This window comes from Carassius carassius, chromosome 4 (assembly GCF_963082965.1).
Source record: "Carassius carassius chromosome 4, fCarCar2.1, whole genome shotgun sequence".
Lineage (NCBI taxonomy): Eukaryota > Metazoa > Chordata > Actinopteri > Cypriniformes > Cyprinidae > Carassius > Carassius carassius.
In genome coordinates, this window is record NC_081758.1 from 9,901,145 (window position 1) to 9,922,033 (window position 20,889).

The following is a 20,889-nucleotide window of genomic DNA, read 5'->3' on the forward strand; positions in this document are numbered from 1 at the left end:
TAACAACTTTTTTTTTTTTTTAATCCCTATAGGAAAAATGAGTGGGTGAATTACTTCCGTAACCAAGGCTGCTGAAAAATTTAGCAGGCACTGCTGAACTGTTGAATATAATGTTTTATATTAGCAAGCACTTGGTTTCACAGATGTTCTAAGCTGCCTGTTGTGGCAATATCCACTACTGTTAAAAAGGGATTGGCAGAGCCAGACATGTTTGACTGCTCAAATTATGAAAGAACATTTTGAAAGAGCCACAAAAGTCTTTATGTTACATTGTTCAAGAAGTCAACCTGGACCTAAAGTAATAGAGAACGCATTTTAGCATAACACACTTGACGTTTAAGAACTACAAATGATTTCTCCCTGCTGACTGTGAACTGATACATATAAAGTGATATGAGGCATTGTTTAAATTTAAACCTGACTCATATTGATTCTGACAATGGCAATAATTAACTAGTGCTCTATTTTCTGTGTCTCCAAGTAGTTAATTTAGCATGAGAGGGTAGAGAGTTAGCATCAGTGCTAACAGGGTGCTACGCATTGTCTTTGTGTTGAGAATAACCTTGCATGCACTAATATTAATACAGGGCTTTTGTACATGCTCCAATTAGAAAAAAATACCTGACGGTGAAAATTATGAGCTTCAAGGGGAAAAGTACATGATATTATTGCTAAAATGCCTCTCATGCATAATTCAAGTAACAAGAGAAACTTTTACAAGACAACAAGAGACAAAGGATGATTCAAGCGGTGCACTGGTTTAAGCTACTGTTCTGTGAGAAGAATCATTACATTTGAGGTGATTTGTGTTAAAGAACATGTGATGCTGCACTATTCATCCCAGGACTGTGAGATACCAAATCAGAAAAATACCCTTTTGTCTTTTTTTATGCAGTTATTGCATCCACATCAGTGTGAAATAATAACAATTTGAAATACTCAAATCCCTTACAGACACATTCTTCTTTTACCCACAGCCAACGGCTCTTAGGAACTGCTCGCATTGGGTTGAGCTCTGAAACAAATGTTTTAAAAAGTTAATTATTATTAACAATTATATTATTATTTAGTATTATTTAAAAGAAAATGAATTGAATATACTTTAAAGTCTACATGAAACAGAATTCACAACACAAAGTATCTCCAAGTAATATATATATAGAACAGAGAAAGAATTGCAAACAATTATTTTCCATTGTCAAAATTATTTATTTAAAATTAAATTATTTTATATTATCATGATGCCAGCAGAAACACAAATTAAAAAAGAAATGGGGGTGGGATAGCATGCACTGCTGAATAATGTAGCATGAGAAACATGTAAAATGTTAAATGACTTTAAAAAAACAATTATTATGCTGAAATGGCTATTTATTATGTGATTAAGAAATCTCACATTGATTCTTGTGGAATCTCACTTCCTTGGAGAAAGCTGTGGATTCTTCATAAAGAATAAATAAATATAAATATATATATATATATAAATATATAGCCAGAGCACTATATTACAGTATGACATAAAAAAAAGACAACAAACATCTTCTACAATACTCACTTAGAGCTCTCTGCTGCTTCCCGTAACTCCTCATCCAGTCTAGAGAGGCAAAGATGAACTCAATATTCATTATATTTTAGCTCAAAAACATTCTTTAAATTTAATTAAAATGTAGAATATTTAAAACAATACAATTCAATAATTATACATGTATTTGCTTATACTTCACTTAAATACTTTAGTTTATAGTGGTTTAGTAGGCAAAAAAGGTTGAGAACTCTTGGTAAAGCATATAAACCATAAACATTGCACTTCAGGTTAGATTATTGTAATGCTTTATTGGGTGGTTGTTCTGCACGCTTAGTAAACAAACTACAGCTAGTCCAAAATGCAGCAGCAAGAGTTCTTACTAGAACCAGGAAGTATGACCATATTAGCCCGGTCCTGTCAACACTGCACTGGCTCCCTATCAAGCATCGCATAGATTTTAAAATATTGCTTATTACTTATAAAGCCCTGAATGGTTTAGCCCCCCAGTATTTGAATGAGCTCCTTTTACATTATAATCCTCTACGTCCGCTACGTTCTCAAAACTCAGGCAATTTGATAATACCTAGAATATCAAAATCAACTGCAGGCGGCAGATCCTTTTCCTATTTGGCGCCCAAACTCTGGAATAACCTACCTAACATTGTTCGGGAGGCAGACACACTCTTGCAGTTTAAATCTAGATTAAAGACCCATCTCTTTAACCTGGCATACACATAACATACGAATATGCTTTTATTATCCAAATCCGTCAAAGGATTTTTAGGCTGCATTAATTAGGTAAACCAGAACCAGAACACTTCCCATAACACCCTATGTACTTGCTACATCATTAGAAGAATGGCATCTACGCTAATATTTGTCTGTTTCTCTCTTCTTCCGAGGTCACCGTGGCCACCAGATCCAGTCTGTGTCCAGATCAGAGGGTCACTGCAGTCACCCGGATCCAGTACGTATCCAGACCAGATGGTGGATCAGCACCTAGAAAGGACCTCTACATCCCTGAAAGACAGTGGAGACCAGGACAACTAGAGCCCCAGATACAGATCCCCTGTAAAGACCTTGTCTCAGAGGAGCACCAGGACAAGACCACAGGAAACAGATGATTCTTCTGCACAATCTGACTTTGCTGCAGACTGGAACTGAACTACTGGTTTCGTCTGGTCAGAGGAGAACCGGCCCCCCAACTGAGCCTGGTTTCTCCCAAGGTTTTTTTTCTCCATTCTGTCACTGATGGAGTTTCGGTTCCTTGCCGCTGTCGCCTCTGGCTTGCTTAGTTGGGGACACTTCATCTACAGCGATATCGTTGACTTGATTGCAAATAAATGCACAGACACTATTTAACTGAACAGAGATGACATAACTGAATCCAATGATGAACTGCCTTTAACTGTCATTTTTGCATTATTGACACTGTTTTCCTAATGAATGTTGTTCAGTTGCTTTGACGCAATGTATTTTGTTTAAAGCGCTATATAAATAAAGGTGACTTCACCCCAGCTTTTTAATGTCTGTTTCCATAGAAATGTGTCTTCACAGGTTTTAAATTATTGAGTCAAACCTCCAGTACAGATTTTCATAAACACCTCTTCATCAGCTACAGCTCTCAGCTGAACAGTGACTTGATGCTTCCTCGGTTTACTCTTGTATTGCACAGAGCATTGCCCAGAATAGACTGCTATACATTTATAATTGTAAGTCAGTTAAACGTGGCTCACCTGATGATACACTCAGGTATGTGGACGTACTGCATTGGGATGAGCTCCTCCAGTTCTGCTAACCTGTTCACATACTTGATCTTACTGCTGAACTTTGAGCTGGAAAACATTCATGAATCAGTTTTATTTAGTTGGTCTTTGTTTCCAAAACCAATATTTTGCACAGTTCCATTCAAAAGTGTGCACACATATATTTTATTATTATTATAATAATTATTATTATTATTATAGAATGAAGTAATCATTTACACTACCATTCAATGTTTTTTTTTTTTTTTTTAAAGAAGTCACTTTTGCTTACTAAGGCTGCATTTATTCGATCAAATATACAGTAGAGACAGTAATACTATGAAACAATATTACTATTTTCTATGTTAATATATGAAAAGTAAATGCATACACACACACACACACACACATATATATATATATATATATATATATATATATATATATATACATCTGTGAGTGTGTGTGTATTTTTGTTATGTACCTGATAAACGGTTTCGTGATGGCTAGAATTGTCCTAATGAACCATGATGGGTGAACAATAATGAAAGATTTTAAGTTCTTTCTGAGCCTGAAAAAAAAGTGTATACAACAACATTACTCTTAATTTTTTTTTAATATACTGTATATATTGTGTATTGCACAGACAGTATATTTTGCAGCTAAATAACATACTGTATACCTCCTATCAATCATCTGATAGCATCTCTTGAGCCAGTTTAAGCCAGGCATCCTCCTGTGTGGAGTGGCTCCATTCAGGTACACAATCATGTAGTCCTCTGCTACCATGAGCTCTAGTGTACTGATAACATACCTGAGGAGTAATTCACATTCATTTAGTGATTTATTCTCTACACAGGTGATATTATTCTATTTGATTAACAAGCCTCATGTAATAATCTGACATCAAGTCAACTGACTGGCCCAAAAATTCATGTCTTATCTGACAGAACTCACAAGAACAGGTTCTCCATGATCTCGTGATAGTCCTCTCTGTCACTGTCAGGAAGGAAGCATGCAGCAAACACAATGATAGCACTTGTGCCATTGCCATAGTAGCCTGTGAGTGAAGAAAATAACAGTTTTGAAGGTTCCCTGAAAAGAGTCACGGTTGTTTCATCATATTTATTCATTGCTCAACACAATTTAAAAGCAGAATACTGGTTACTCTTTTGAAACTTGTGCTTAACTTAAATGTGCACTTGTTGTGTACTTTAAATCTTAATTGTATTAAAAAATAAACTCTAATTGTAATCGGAAGATAATATAAATTTAGTAAAAGTACTTAAAGAGAACTTTCATGTTCTTAAAGAGAGTACACTTTCATGCCTGTTTCTTAACACTTATTTTGATGTGTTTAGTAACATATTAGCACACAAGTTGAGTACTTGTTTATAACTGTAGATGTGTCCTGTTTAAAGTTAAGATAATTTAAATGTACTAAATCGCAACTTCATTATTACAAATGTGTAATTACAAATAGTTTTAAATACACAACATACATGTTTTAATAGAAATTCTTTTATAAAATGCTTTCATCTAAAGCGACTCAGATGAGGAATACAAGCGATTTATCATAAGCACACAATAACACAAGAAGGGTTAGCAATATAATTCAATACAAGTTTCATATGAAGATGTGCTTAAGTCCTTCAAAAAATCACTTTAGAGGTCAACTAATTGCATTTCATATAAATTTAAACTATAATACATTTTAATTCTTTATAAATGACATAACATTCAGTTCGCACTTTCGTATTGTAGTTGCTCGAGAGTTCAAGCAACTACAAAAAAACTATAAGGATTACTTGATAGCGACTCAGAATTGCTAACTCCCAGAGTGCATTGGGGCATGAATAAATTATGCAATTGCTTTGCTTTCTTGTTGTTGTTTTTTTTATTTGTCCATTTAATCTTGTGTCCATAGTAGTACAACAAAAAGAGCAAATAAAATGGTCTTTGTTACAATTAATAAAATTTCAGTGTTACCATTGTTGTATTTGCAGCTTTTTCTTTATATATTGGCCAATTATCTACATGCAAGTGCAGCACCATGTCACTGAAACTGAACATTTTTGAAAACTCCTGCCAGTGCAAAGATTCTTAAAAACTCTGGTTTCAGTGTTATCGTGACAGCGAAACCTGAGATTTTGGCTTGTGACTTTGGAGCATGCACGGTTATCTCCGCCAACTGGAAACTTTTGCAGGATTCTGACTAATCGACATGGCTTTACAGTTGAGATTATATCACCACCTGTTGGCCTGGCATGCTTTTTAAAGTGCTTCATAGCCTGCTTTTAAGTTCCCCGTCATAAGTTCACTTCAATGCTGCAATGGAATCAACGTTATGGGAACAAGTCCGGTGTGACGAATGTCTGAAGCCCTTATACTGTTCCATTCTGATCACACCATACATCATGTATGCTCATATGTGCATACTTCTCTCTATTTCATCAGATTTCAATTCCTTCAGGAAACAAATCTTTTATTGCCCGTCGAAAAGAGATTCTTGTGTTCTAAGTCAACTGTTTTATAGAGCAGTTTACTTCTCTAAGGTGTACACAATGAGTTTTCCGATATGTATGGATGCATGCTACACTGACTCACGATGAAACAGGTAGGAAGACTGCTTCATGGCTTGAATTTATTGTTATTGTATCGTGATATCTTTGTTTGTAAGTGTTGCATTCGTGGAATAAAACTTGCCAATACTGTTTTCTTCCATTTTAACTGGCTCCTCGAACGTAATCTGAATGGAGCCTGTTTTGGCTCCAGGGTGTCTGAGTTTTGAGTTACCTTGATGATTGGCTGATATTAGCTCAATCACACAAACTGTTTAGAGCAGTTTTTTTGGCACTCAGTTGGTTCTTACCCCAATTGAATGGTTGTCACATTTAGATCAAGGACAGACAACACGGCTGTGGTCTCATACCTGGATTTTCAGAGAGGATTATGCTCTCGTTCTCGATTTATCTTTTGTTTGGAAGGCCTAGTAGGCCACCCATTTGATCTGTTTAAGTCTGTGTCAGATAACTTTTGAACCTTAAGACAGTTTTTTGGTGATCCTATCCTCTCTTCGAGAATTGGGGATCTGCAGGCTCTATCAGGTTCTCTTGTATGGACTTTGCCCTGGGGCTGGTTAAAGTCTTACTACTGCCTAGGCTTGAGTTAATCTTAAAGCTGCTTCAACTCCATTTGCTTTCAGCAAGTGGTTGGTGGAATTGTCCCCTGCTGATGCGGGGTCAGATAATGAAGTGCAACTTCTGAGTCTTGCCCGGTGAGGGCACTGAAGATCTATGTTGACAATACAGTTGCATGGCTCTAGTTGTTTGTGTGTTTGGTTCTAAGGCTATATGTCTTCTTATATGTGTTCTTGTAGCTCAATTGGTAGAGCATTGAGCTATCAAGCGTAAGGTTGGGGGTTCAATTCCCCAAGAACACATGATAGGTAAAAATTTATAGCTTAATGCACTGTAAGTCACTTTGGATAAAAGAGTCTAAAAATGCATAACTAAAATGCATTTAACTAAAATGACTTTTCCTCTAGGGTTGCATGCTCATTCTATGAGAGCAATGGCTTTTTCTCAGGCTCTATTTAAAGGGCCTTTGGTGAAAGATGTCTGTGCTGTGGCAGTATAGTCCTCTCCTAGAACTTTCATCAAGTTCTACTGTGTGGACGTGAGGATGGCTCCTGGCTCTTGGCTCCTGGCTCCTCAGTCTCTTCCGGATGAGCAGACTCTTTCCTCAATCTTCCTGCTATCTTAGGTATGTCAGGCATTATGATTTAGCATTCCCATTGCGATGATGCCATCGCAGCATTGAAGTGAGCCTATGAAAGGCAACATCTCGGTTACATATGTAACCTTGGTTCCCTTAATAGAGAATTAGATGCTGTGATGCTGGCCTTCCCATACCTTCGATAGTGCTTCTTTTGTCATGTGGAAATCTGACACATGTATGAGCATACGTGATGTATGCTCGGGCGGTCCTATGCTCTATTGGTCAATGAATTGGAGGGTTGGTATAAGGGCTTCAGACATTTGTCACACCGGAGGTATTCTAATAGCGATGGCACCATCAACCCATCTCGTTCGCTATTCAAGAAACCAAGGCAAGATACATAACCAAGATGTTTTCGTGTGGACAGTAATTTATCTTTTTTAACTGGAAGAAGGAAAAACCTTATAAAATACCTATATATATTATATATTAAATATTATAAAAATACATGTGTACGTATATGTCACAGCTCGAATAGCAAACAGTTTATTAAAAAGTCCATGTAAGTCCCTCAACAAAAATAAAAGCTTCACTTATTTAGTTATAAATACTCCATTGTTTTTGCCCCATAGACTTATATTGTAAGAACATACAGTACACACTTTTCTCATTTGTCTTTGCACGCTAAGAAAAGAGTCTCTGTGCTAATCACTAGTCTCTATAGTTTATTTAACCCACATGTCTTTGAAATATTACTTTAATGTACCTCCATGTGATATGACTTTTTGATAAGGTTCAATGCTCTTCATGTTGATGCGGTGCTCTTGCTCTCCAATGATGACCGTTCTCCAGAGTTTGGAATCCTGCCGCTCCTCCTGAGCACTGTATGTCGGAATGGGCTCAACTGCTTCTTTTACAGAATCTCTCTGGGATACTTGAGGTTCTAACAAATATTGTGTGTCAAGATATTGATAATCTCTTTTTAATATTAAACAACTATTTACACGTTTTTATGTCCTACCTTCCCAGTCAATCTCATGGTCAGTATAGTCCGCTTCATCAGGTGTGTCCAGATCATCCACATTGATGTCGAGGTCATCTGGTGTGTCGAACAGGTCATCCTCACTTTGGTCCAATGATAGACTTATATGAGGAGCCGAAAGCTTCTTTCTCTGAGAGGACATACCCTCTTGGCCCTGCAGGGGCAGGGAGGTGGGTGGAGCTAGTGGAAATCAATAAACATTTATCAAATGATCCATCTGTTCATCACATTATTTCAGACTGGTTAATTTGAATATTGCTCCTAGACTGACAATGATTCAGGAATGTGTCATACTTAAGTAAATCATTTAGCCTAACAAGACTGTAAAAGAAGATAATGTTATTTTACACATCTGATTCTGAATTTGCAGCAGTCTTTGTAAAGGTCATCAGTCTTCTTTTGATATCCTGAGGCATATTCTAGAAGTGTCAGTGTTTGTCAGTCTCACCTGGTCTACCCTCTGCCCCTTCAAAACTCATCTTGCGTTCATGAGTCTGGTCCATCCCCACATCGCCAGAAGGGGAACTATGAAAAACACACGCATAACCACTAAATATTATTATCACTGCACTCAAATCTTATTTGGGCAGATATAACAAGGAACATTATAATAATGAATTGTATCACATAGACATAGACTTCTAGTCAAATGTGCTTTACAAAAAAAAAAAAACATCTGTTACAATTTATAATAATAATAAATTATGGAGCATTTTCACATAGACTTCCAGTAAAATGTGCTTTACAAACAATACATTTATTAGAAGAAAAAAAAAACAGTAACAACAGCAATAATAATAAGATAACAAGGACTCACAGACAATAAGCAGTTTTAAATGCGTTTCAAGCAGTAGATGCGTGAATACCGTGAATCCGGAAATTTTGCAGTTCTTCAGTATGTTGTAATAACAGTCTTGCATTTGCTGCCTCTACAATATGCAACAAACTGATTGTGAACAGAAAATGTAGTCTGTATGACCTTATCTTTTCTAACAATCTCTCTATGCCATTCCTTTACCATCCCTATTTGAAATTTAGAAACAGTGTGAAACCATGTGTGAATTTATGCATACACACAGTGCCACGTGAGAAGGGAAGCCTGTCTTTCGGGAGTGTCTACAATAAGCTGCCAGATGGTTGTTTATTCTCAAACATAGAGTGTGTGTTGAAAGAGAGGAAGAGAGTGGTTGAGGGCGAGGGTGAAAGTGGAAAGGTCTGTTGTTCTCTTCCTCCATCAAGACATCGGATTAATCCATCCATCCATCCATTCATCCTCCAAAGCAGGAAACAGGAAAAGTGGGCAGGCATTATGTCATCATCATCAACCCTCTCTCCCCTCTTGTTTGTGAATCATTCTTCCGCCTCAGTGTCCACACACATTCACATTTACAAACATGTAATCGCACACACATAGGCAAATAAATGAGCCGTACATGCAGAGGCATGAATTTGAATAATGACCAAAGCATCTGTGCATAAAGGCTGAAACCTTATTATTATAAAACATGTTCTTGTATTCAATATGACAAACACTCATTTATGATTCGTATGCAAACAAACGCAGCTGCCCATCTCTTGCATCACAAAGGATGCTGATGCTAAACCTCTTCTGCTACCAAATACTCAGATGCATCATAAACAAATTCCCATCCCTCCCTTTTCCCCTCCCATCTCAATGCTCAGGGTTTCAAATAAAAACATGCTTCCTTCATCCCCTGAAAAAATTACCATTATTGCACTCACCACCACGGCTGAGGCACAGTTCTGTCTCCTGCCCTGGGATTCAGATTATGGATGTGTGCCTGTATCTCTCAGCGTCAGTGATACTCGGCTCACCCACTGCCTTGAGCCTCCACCATTTTGTGGTCATGTGACCCTGTTAAGCTCCAAATAAGGGCGTGAGGCTGTTCTCTCCGCCCAGAGCTTGAGATACAAACCAGTGAGACTCAGCAGCAGCAGCACTGCTGTGAGGATAAATGAAGCTGATGGGTCTGACTGCACAGGTGAACTGTGAGTGAGTCTGACTGTGCAGATGATTAAAGAGACATGAATAAGTCTGTCTGTGAGACCCAGAGATCTTCACAGAGCCCATTCATGCTCATTAAAGAAACTGAAGCCTTTGAAACTGAATGTCCCTTTTGAAAAACAAGTACACTTTAGCATCCTTTTAAAAAGAGGACTTATTATGAAAATAATATACTTTAAAATAATGTACTTAGGTGCATACTAAACGTAATGTTTTGGACACTTAATTGCATGTAAATTGCAGTCACATGACAACATCTTATAGTTGAAATTTATATTTGCATTTAATATAAATTTGCATGTATAAAGTAAAATATGTTTTAATGTAACTTCTGTTGAAACTTGCATGTTGTATTGTATTTAAATATATTTCAGTTTAGTATATTAATTTTAAACAACAAATATTGTAATTTGTGTGTGTGTGTGTGTGTGTGTGTGTGTGTGTGTGTGTGTGTGTGTGTGTGTGTGTGTGTGTGTGTGTGTGTGTGTGTGTGTGTGTGTGTGTGTGTGTGTGTGTGTGTGTCATTATCTTGCCTGTGGTGCCCTGTCTTGTGTTTGGACTTTTGAGTTACTTCCTGTCTAGAGTGTCATTTGTAGTCAACTTGTAGTCCTATTGTTTTATTGGTTGTCTTGATTCCTTTCCCAGGTGTGTCTTGTTACCTTTTTATCCTGTTTGCGTCTCTGTGTACAAATACCCCAGTGTTTCATTACGTCTTTGTCAGTTGTTTAATGTCTCTGCCCTTGTCTGAGTTTCTTGTTCTACCCATGTTGGATTATTTGTTGGTTCCTGCATATTTATTAAACTTCTGCACCTAGATCCTCACCTCTGTTTGCGTCATCTCTACAACGTTACAATGTGTGTGTCTCATAAACATATATATATATATATATGTAATTGAAGTTTTTGACATTTTCATTGCAGATTCTCATTCACAAAATTTGAGAAAATATAATTCTTGCTACTTTATTGTGAAAATAATGATATTTATGTTATAATCACTATTACTATTATTAAATTTTTATGGTCATGGTTATGATCATGGTAGGATTGGTAGTAAATTAACCATTATGTCTAGACAGAATAAATCAAACAGCGATTAGAATGGTGTTGTATGTTAAGATTAATGTTAATCAAGAAATATAAGGGATAGTGTATATGTGACCCTGGACCGCAAACCCAGTTTGGGTTGAGATTTATGCATCACTTGAAAGCTGAATAAATAAGCTTTCGATTGATTTTTTGGTTTGTTATGAAAGGACAATATTTGGCTGAGAAACAACTATTTGAAAATCTGTAATTTAAAGGCTAATTTTTGAGAAAATCGCCTTTAAAGTTTAAAAAATTTAAATTAAGTCCATATTACTAATTTAAAAATAAAATTTTACATATATTTATGGTAGGAAATTTACAAAATATCTTCATGGAACATGATCTTTACTTAATATCCTTATGATTTTTTTGCATAAAAGAAAAATTTATAATTTTGACCCATGTATTTTTGGCTATTGCTACAATTATACCCCAGCGAAGTTTTTTACTAGAGCGGCACATATGATGCTTTGCTTTCCATGTTTTCCACTATTATTAACTTTTTCACAGTATACTACAGTGTAACTAATCATTTAAGATATATAAGATATATAAAATATATTCCATGTAGTTTCCAAACTAAAACAAGATCATTCTCTAATGTACATACTCAAATAATATAGTATTGCTCTCTGCCTTATACTGTAACAGTCATTTGCTCTCAGTTGATCATTCACTTGATCACCCATAAAGAATCACGATGTTGAATCTGCTCTGTGAATGTGTCCATAGAGTTCACACCTGAAACCACAAGGTAAAACTGACCCAAAGCTCTGTTGTTTCCTGCTTTATCATGATTTGTCAATTTCTATTATTTAAGATCTCCAGTGTTGAGAAAACTGTGTTGTGTGTTCAGCAACTCACCAGCTTTCTGTTGCAAGTCTCTTGAAAGTGTTAAAGGAAGCAATGGGAGGTGCTCTATGACCTCTTACACAAAAAGTGTTTGGTCCAATGTTCATCGCTACGGCAACTGTCCCACACCTGACGTAACTAAGTGTAAAGTTATAAATCACTGCTGCAGTTATAGATTCGCTCTTTAGCTTTGCTGAACAATCTCAGCACTCAAAAAGAAACACATACACACATTTTAATGCTTTTTTTGTGGATTCACAGTTAAAATCATACAATCATAATTGTATACAAATTTTTTAAAACTTAATACAGAAAAGAAAAACAATAAGACTGTGCAAATGGACAGACTGCTGTTAGAAAAGGAAGGGAATCTTGCTGGTGTCCCCACTGGGTTTTTATCTTGCTTACTATTTCCCACATTATTTATTTTTGTCCATTTTTGTTACTAACAATTTATAAATAATACAAGAAAATCAGTTTTTTTCTCTAGTCAAAGAACAGAAAACTGCTGAGCTATACTGTAAGATTTTCACAAAATCTTTAAGGACATAAAGGTAGCATGGAAGAAAATCAGCACTTTTATCTTGTTTGTGATGTTTGTGATGTATTCATGCAATGAACTTTAGATGGAAATTTTTGATTAAAGATTTCAATCAAGAATGTGATGGCATGTTTTGACACACATAGTGTATGTTTTATTTCGGCTCACTAACATACTGTATTGCATCTGTTGCAAAAATAATTAACATTTTAATGGCATACTAAAGTGTCACATATATCAGATTAGCTTCTACCTAAAGAATCAAGTTGTTTCCTTACATACGGTAAATATTTATCAACACGTGTTATTTAGAAAGTAGAAACTTGAAACTATCTGTACTGAAGTATCATTCTTGTATCCGTGCAAGTGTTGGGGAACTATTTGAATAGCAAAGACAGTGGCTACAATTGATTTGCATGGATTCAAAGTCTGTCATGGCATCCTGTCTTAATTCATATTTCATTCAAATCTTGTGTAATAGAAGATAATATGGCAGATATTCACTAAGATGGCCACATGAAAATATATAACCTATACTGTTAATCTGATACCACAGGTTTTAAGGTTTGTCTTTGGAGTAGATTTAGTAAGTTTATGGATAGGTTATGGATGGGACGTTGGCAGGGTCGGAAATGTCATATAATAATCATTCCCGAATTGTTGTTTTTTTGTGTGTGTGTGTGTTGTCATAAAAATTTTTATTAATTTAATTTATTTGGGTTTTTTTCTATTCTGGGCCTATAAAGCATAATGTAATGTCTGTTACATGTTGTCCCTAGCAACAAATTTAAATAGACAACTTTTAAATGGACAAAATTCTGTTATACTCACCCTCATATTTTTTTCCCAACCTGTGTGACTTTCTCTCTTCTGCAAAACACAAAATTTGATATTTCTTTTTTGGGTGGACTATACCTTTCATTTCAAGGCAACGCAAGTAGGCTACATGCTAAATTCACAGAATGCACTTTGCCATAATCCCAGTACTCACAGACAGATCACATTAATATTCTCACTGAATCAGAGGTGAAAAACTTTCAATATAACCATATATAAAAGCCCTTTTGTTATTTAATTCAATAAGTTAAAGTCGGACAGGTTGTTCTGCAGAATGGTGTGCTTCACTGCTTCAAAAACGAAGCGGATATTTTCAGTGTCGGTTGCACAGGTGAAATGTGCATAGATCCTTTTATGTGTGTCCATGTTCTGCTCCTCATACATACTCAAGATGAACTTCATTGCAGCATCTGCATTATTTTTCGGGCCTGTGGAATGAGCAGATAACATAGATTTCACCATTTCAGTTGAGTTTAGTGGTAAGCAAAAAACAATGTAGCAGTGTAATAACTTTTTCAGTTCTTCTTTATTTTTTTATGCATGAAACTTTTGGTCCAGTGGACTTTCAATGGATGGACAAAAATGATTAAAGAATATAAAAAAAATCTTCATTTGTAATGAAATGTCTCATGGGTGTAGAACTGATGACATAATTTTCATTTTGGGGTGAAGTAAGTCCTGTGCACAATTAGATCCATAATTGGTGCAATAATCCGGTCAGATGGACATTATTTTTTTTAGCTTCCCCAACACTGCTCTGTAGTATGTCTACTGCAATAAATTACATATATGAATATACTTTTAATTAGTAAACAGCATGAAATACAACTTGTCAGAGACTGTTTCTTTTTCATACAATGGAATGTTTTTTTTTCACATGACTGTGATGACACGTTTTATCGGTCATTAGCATTGGGAGTGATGGTAAACTTGACATTGTGTTCTCTTCTGACTGCCATTATCAGTCTTTCTCTATTAATTCCCTCTTTTTGAAAGTCATGAAAACACTATCCTGGAGATTATTTTGCATTTTGAGCAAATAGGAACAGACAAACAAATGTACATATATATATATTTGAGGTAGTCTCCCATTCACTACAGTTAACCCTACTATGACGATTTCCACTGCTGGGAAACCGGAAATGTGAAAAAGGTCTCAATGTATTGGCAGGTTCTTTTTTTCACTTCACTAAAACAAGTGATAAACCTGCCAGTTTTGGTAAGACAAATTATTCATGAAAACAAGCCTTATGCTGTGTTGCTTCTCATGTAAATACCAAGAAATGCTTGTTAAGAAAGATTTTAGCTGTGCTTTTGGCTCTCCAACCTTTATATTCTGGAAAATAGTCTACAAGATGTGACTTTGAGATCTTCTCCTTCAGGATATCTGTTTTATTGAGGAAGAGGATGATAGAGGACTCCTGAAACCAGGGGTAGGAGATGATTGTCTTAAAAAGGGCCTTACTCTCCTCCATGCGGTTCTGGGAAAGTATGATATCACATCAACAGAATGAACAACTGTGAATCACCTATGATGCTAAATCTTAATAACCCAGAAAAGCTACAAAGACAATGCACGGAAGTGACAAACCTCATTGGCACACTCATATAAGACCTGATCGTACTCGCTCAGAGCCACCAGGAAGATGATGGAAGTAACGTTTTCAAAACAATGGATCCACTTCCGTCTCTCTGACTTTTGGCCTCCAACATCCACCATTCTACAAAAACAAGTGGTTTTGAAAACTTAAAAAATGGGTAACATTCAATCCATCTTCACACCACCATAATGAACCGTTACCTGAATATGACTGTCTGGAGGTCAAAGATGTACTCAATGATGCCTGTAGTTGGAATTCGGACTCGCAGGATATCTTGAGTCGTGGGCAAGTAATTGGCTAAAGATATTCTGTCAATGTCATCGAGGTAACTGGTAAACAGAAACAAAACAGACTTTGAGAAACCGTGAAAACTGTAACTGTAACTGTAGTTGACTAGTAAAATAGTAAAATGATTTATTGTGTACTAAGATGAAAAGTGACTTGTGTTGCATACATTTTATCAGTTTGACCTTGGCTTTGCACAATCGTCTGTGCTACAGGTACCGTGGTATGCAATGATTACCATTATAAGATTCCATGGTATTAACATGGCATTTCAAAGAATACAACAAACACTCAATAATATGTATTTTACTGATGAAATGACCCTCACTTAATTAGAATAACATGCTGAAGTATTGTGAAATACTGTATATTAAGAATAGTTCTTTATAGGCTTTATGGACAGATATGTTTTGAGTGACTCTTGAAGGATCAGCACCAGTCTAATGAAAAAAATATATATATCTAATGCCATATCTAAAATGTACATGAGTACTAGTACTAATAGTACCAAACACAGTACAGTAGTACTTTTTGTCAGTGTGAGAACTGAAATGTTCACTGCACTCACTACTTGGTAGAGTCTGATAACTGGAACTCTCTCCTGCGTTCAAAGCACTTCTGCAGGCCTTGGTCTCTCCACACACTCTTGATGGCTTCAGCATGTTTAGGCTCCAGTGTATGTACTGTTTCTGGGATCACACTGTTAAGCATTGCAACATATGTCTACAACACACACAGATAAGGTTTTAGTTTTGATGTGAGAGCTAATACATGCTTATTTATTGAAGATATTTAACACGTCTAGTAAAACATATGCTTAGTCTTGGAATTCCTGGTGCATACTTTGTTTTTTTCATTAGCAAAAGGGATATTCAGGTGCTCCATTGCTTGAAGCAGGTTGTGAATGGAAACAAAGATATTCTGGAACACCAGTTTGGCATAGGCCCTCCTGTCCTCTTCTGTGTAGCCCCTGCCATGTATGATTCTCATCTGCTTTATGAAAGTGCTCTTCCCGCTCTCCCCTGTACCTGTTGAAGGACATGGAAAATAATTTCTGTAAGACATCATGCATTAGATGGTTACTGCATAAATATTTTCTTGTGAGAGGTCTTACCATTAGTATTGAGACCAAAAATTAACCAAACTTTATCTCATCAGAATCCAGTTTCATTGTATTGAGAAGGATAGCCTCGACTAAGTGACTCTTTTAGCTTTTTCTTGCAGTTCGTATGTGTTGCAAACAACTTTATGCTGAGTAAATGATTTTTTAAATAAATAATCACTTTAATGCCAGCGGTAAAGCTTCAAAGACCACGGCAGTATTGCTTCAGCTTTTCCATCTCAGTTCTGAACTTGATGTATGATGAGTCCGTATGATGGGAACTGATTACATTGATCTGAACTTTTTTTTATACATCCAGAACATTTGAACGAGCTGTGTTCAACCAAGTCTCTACATACACAGAACAACCTCCTTGAAAGCAACCAATCTGGCTTCAGAAGTGGACATTCAACTGAGACTACCTTGCTCTCAGTTGTTGAAGCTCTAAGACTGGCAAGAGCGTAATCAAAATCTTCAGTACTTATCCTGCTTGATCTGTCCGCTGCTTTTGACACGGTTAACCACCAGATCCTCCTATCAACCCTACTGGCAAAAGGCATCTCAGGAACCACACTTCAATGGTTTGAGTCTTACCTATCAGATAGGTCCTTCAAAGCACCTTGGAGAGGTGAGGTGTCCAATTCACAACATCTAACTACTGGGGTGCCTCAGGGCTCAGTTCTTGGACCACTTCTCTTCTCTGTCTACATGGCATCATTAGGTTCTGTCATTCAGAAACATGGCTTTTCATACCACTGCTTTGCTGATGACACTCAACTCTACCTCTCATTCCATCCTGATGATCCAATGGTAGCTATTCACATCTCAGCTTGTCTAACAGACATTTCTTGCTGGATGATGGACCATCACCTTCAACTCAACCTCGCCAAGACAGAACTGCTTGTGATTCCAGAAAACCCATTGTTTCATCACAATTTCACCATCAAGTACATCAACCATAACTCCTTCAAAAACAGCTAGAAGCCTTGGAGTTATGATTGATGATCAGCTGACTTTCTTATTGATGTTTGCCTACAATACTACCACTGGCTCTGCACCCATTTACCTAAATTTGTTACTCCAGACTTATGTGCCCTCTAGAAGCTTGCGTTCTGCAAGTGAACGTCGCTTGATTGTGCCATCCCAAAGAAGCACAAAGTCATTTTTACGGACTTTTAAATTAAATGTTCCCTCCTGGTGGAATGACCACAATGAGTCCTTAGCCATCTTCAAGAATCGGCTTAAAACCCATCTCTTCCATCTTTATTTGACCCTCTAACGTTAACACTCACTATTCTAATTCTATTCTTTAAAAAAATCTTAATAAAGTTAGTGTTCAAACTGTTATTTTTGAGTATTCACAGCAACCGAAATTCTCTCTTACAAAAATATGAAAGGAAATGATCTATTCACTAATGCTCATTTTTAGAAACACACAGCGACCAGACAAAGACTCCTACTATGAATTTTCTAATTTGCATGTTTGCCTTAGGGTATGAATATTGTGATGATCTGCTGGCAGGTGTGAATGGTTTGAATATGAGTTGTATTAATATGAAACCATAGTTAGACAACTATACTTAGACACTATTCTTCAACAAAGTAGCGGCAGAGCTAGAGTTTTATATATGTGGTGGCTAGGGCTAATTCAGGGAGCCAATAGATCATAACAGAAAATCTGTGTAAAACTCTAAACTGGCATAAAAAAAGCATGAATAAATCATAAGATTGCTGATTACTTCACATTACCCCACATTAGTTATACATTTCTACCGTAACTTCAAATGTTAGCCTATTGAAACTTATTTATCTTATTTCCATCATCTGATTAACCAGCGGTTAACAGTGAATTTTGTAAATGTTGTTCACGAAACCTAAAACATTTCCTCGGATGTTCATTCATATTTACTTCATGCTAATTCGAACACACTTGCTTCGTTGAATTGAGTCAAAGGGGCAGCGCACGTGAACCGTCCTGCCACTAAAGAGCTCCAAAACCAGACAGAACATCACACTCAGTCAGTTGACTTTGATAACACATAACCAAGTTTTACATTGCAGTGCTGGATGTGAATGATTCATGATTGTATCTATTACATGCCAGACAGGTCTGACAATCTGGAGTTTTGCTAAAAGGTTAGAGATTGTTATCATGGTTAAAACTTGATACGCTTATTCATTTTTACTTCTGTTAAACTGGTATTTTCCCAACTAATTCGATATAAATTTAACCTAAAATTTAGCACAGAATACAAAAGTAGATATCAAGGAAAACATAAACTAACTGAAACACATAAATATCTGTTTATATGCAAGAGTATGATGCAGGTACACATAGGACGTGATGGAGCTGATCCTATCAGTAGATCCTGTGTTAGGAATTCAAACATTGTTCCTGTTTGCATGCTTTCTGAAAATATCTTTACATGCTTACTTGCATTTCAGTTTCATTATATGCAGTAAAAATGTACGCTTTACTGTGTGAGACTGAATTCATTTCCATTGACACCCTTTTGCATATATTTGCATGTGGCCACTAACAGTCAATAATGTCATCTAAACATTTGAAGTGTGAATGTTGTAAGCCTTATAAATATTGTATAAAAGCTGTAGCATATATCGTCTGATAATTTAATTGTAATAATGTGAATAAATTACTGTTTTAAGATTGTTTTAAGATGCTGAAAAACTCAAATTATTGTGTTACAGGTGTTACAAAAAATATAAATCTACATACCTAAAATAAAACAAACAAAAATCAAAAGTACATACCTAAAAGCAAAAGTTTCAGCTGTCGGGATGAATTCCGCTTATCCATCTTAAGCTGTCTCTCTATCAATTGGTGAATCCTGATCCTTTCTCTGTCTTCATTTGACAAGCAGCAGTCCCCCATCCTGAACAGCTTGAACCTTCTCCAGTACTTTCCAGAGAACACGTTCACCCGATCGCGCACCAGTGTTAAAACGTCTTCAAGAAAGCCTATGGGAACACGCCTACCTCAGGACCAGCGTGATGTACTGCAGTACTTTACAGGTAAAGTTTCTTCCTCGTTCATTGAATGGGTTGGGTAGTGTCACATAAGGCATTCTTTCCCTTTTCCTCTGCATCAATTTCAATTGCTCTATTAAAAAAAAAAGATAAACAAAGGAACTGAGGATTACCATTTTAAAATTGTGTAACATTCTTCTGTGGATCACACACACACACACACACACACACACAGTTTTTGAAATATGTTTAATCAAACAGTTTTATTTCTAATTGACTTCCACTGCATAGTCAAAAAAAAACAACAACAACAAAAAAACCTATATATATTGTACACATCTTGTACACCTTGTCCACATAAGACTAACACTGGAGATCATGTTGCATACAAGGAACTTCTTGTAGCATTACACTTCATGCTCAAGATGGCAATAAACTAATCTGTTTTTTTTGACTGATTTTTGAGGGGGTTTTTTAAGACCAGCAAACCAGTTATATATATATATATATATATATATATATAATTTTTTTTTCAGCACTTAAGTCAAAATAGTCCAAATTTTTATTTTAAGAAGAACTTTTATCACAACTGAACAGCCAGAGGCAGAAAATAGCATTATATGGTGATAGTGTACCATATGTTATACATTAATGTGAATACAGTATGTTCTTTCTCAAACAATTCTTTCAATGAAATTAAACCACTTGCTTTGCCAAGGATGTGCAAATGTTATCCAGATTATCTGCTTGCACGTCCAAATTGTGGTTTAAAATTCAGTCAATATAATAATGATATTTTAAAACACTGATTATGAAAGTTAATAAAACAGAATAAAAACTGTGTTAGTAAGTGCAGTCTTTATTAAGAATTTTAGTATCATTATTTTTAACTATGTACATCCATGTGAGCACAATAACTGATTTGTTTTTCTTTCTTTGTTTCTTTTATATACATCTAAATATAGAGAGAGAGGGAAAGAGAGAGAGAGAGAGACAGAGATGCTAATGTTAACAAGCACAACTTTCGATTTAAATAATGCATTAGTAAATGTTGAAATTAACATTAACTAAGATTAATAAATGGTCTAGAAGTATTGTTCATGTTTAGTTCATGTTAATTAAAGTAGTTGACTAATGAAGCATATTGTTAATTGTTATCGAAACTCCTTTTATCCACTGAGAAAACATTTTGAGAGACTTTCTTTATTACATATTTGTATCATTCAAGAATATTTTGAAAAAAAAAAAAACAATAATGAAATGTACCAAAAATAATCAAACTGTAAATACAATGAATATGAATACATTTATGAATAAATATTAAACGTATACATTAGCAGACCGGTTGATAAAGGAGACATTAAAGGGTTAGTTCACCGAAAAATGAAAATTATGTCATTAATAACTCACCCTCATGTCGTTCCAAACCCGTAAGACCTCCGTTTATCTTATATTTTAAGATATTTTAGATTTAGTCCGAGAGCTCTCAGTCCCTCCATTGAAACTGTGTGTACGGTCTACTGTCTATGTCCAGAA

The 20,889-nt window shown here is 35.8% G+C and overlaps 2 protein-coding genes across 5 annotated transcripts; both read right to left on the reverse strand.

Moving 5' to 3' along the window:
• Positions 1 to 10: 10 nt before the first annotated feature.
• prune2 (prune homolog 2 with BCH domain) lies at positions 11 to 12,054 on the reverse strand. Of its 4 annotated transcripts, none has more exons than XM_059546407.1 (12): positions 9,776 to 9,897; positions 8,899 to 8,961; positions 8,481 to 8,557; positions 8,012 to 8,212; positions 7,757 to 7,933; positions 4,228 to 4,330; positions 3,953 to 4,084; positions 3,755 to 3,841; positions 3,262 to 3,360; positions 1,556 to 1,594; positions 1,397 to 1,441; positions 11 to 1,015 (listed from the first exon to the last, which is right to left on the reverse strand). In XM_059546407.1, exons 3-12 carry the CDS (start codon positions 8,533 to 8,535, stop codon positions 988 to 990), a joined length of 966 nt encoding a protein of 321 aa, XP_059402390.1. In that variant the 5' UTR covers positions 8,536 to 8,557; positions 8,899 to 8,961; positions 9,776 to 9,897; the 3' UTR covers positions 11 to 987. The 4 variants fall into 4 exon arrangements, with proteins under 4 accessions (XP_059402390.1, XP_059402398.1, XP_059402375.1 ...); XM_059546415.1 differs by having other exon boundaries at positions 8,850 to 8,961; XM_059546392.1 differs by lacking the exons at positions 8,899 to 8,961; positions 9,776 to 9,897 and adding an exon at positions 12,012 to 12,054.
• Positions 12,055 to 12,218: 164 nt separating this feature from the next.
• On the reverse strand, positions 12,219 to 19,308 carry gna14 (guanine nucleotide binding protein (G protein), alpha 14). The gene is made up of 7 exons (XM_059546428.1): positions 19,138 to 19,308; positions 16,107 to 16,291; positions 15,832 to 15,986; positions 15,179 to 15,307; positions 14,969 to 15,098; positions 14,705 to 14,858; positions 12,219 to 13,805 (listed from the first exon to the last, which is right to left on the reverse strand). Exons 1-7 carry the CDS (start codon positions 19,256 to 19,258, stop codon positions 13,612 to 13,614), a joined length of 1,068 nt encoding a protein of 355 aa, XP_059402411.1. The 5' UTR covers positions 19,259 to 19,308; the 3' UTR covers positions 12,219 to 13,611.
• Between the last annotated feature and the right edge of the window lie 1,581 nt (positions 19,309 to 20,889).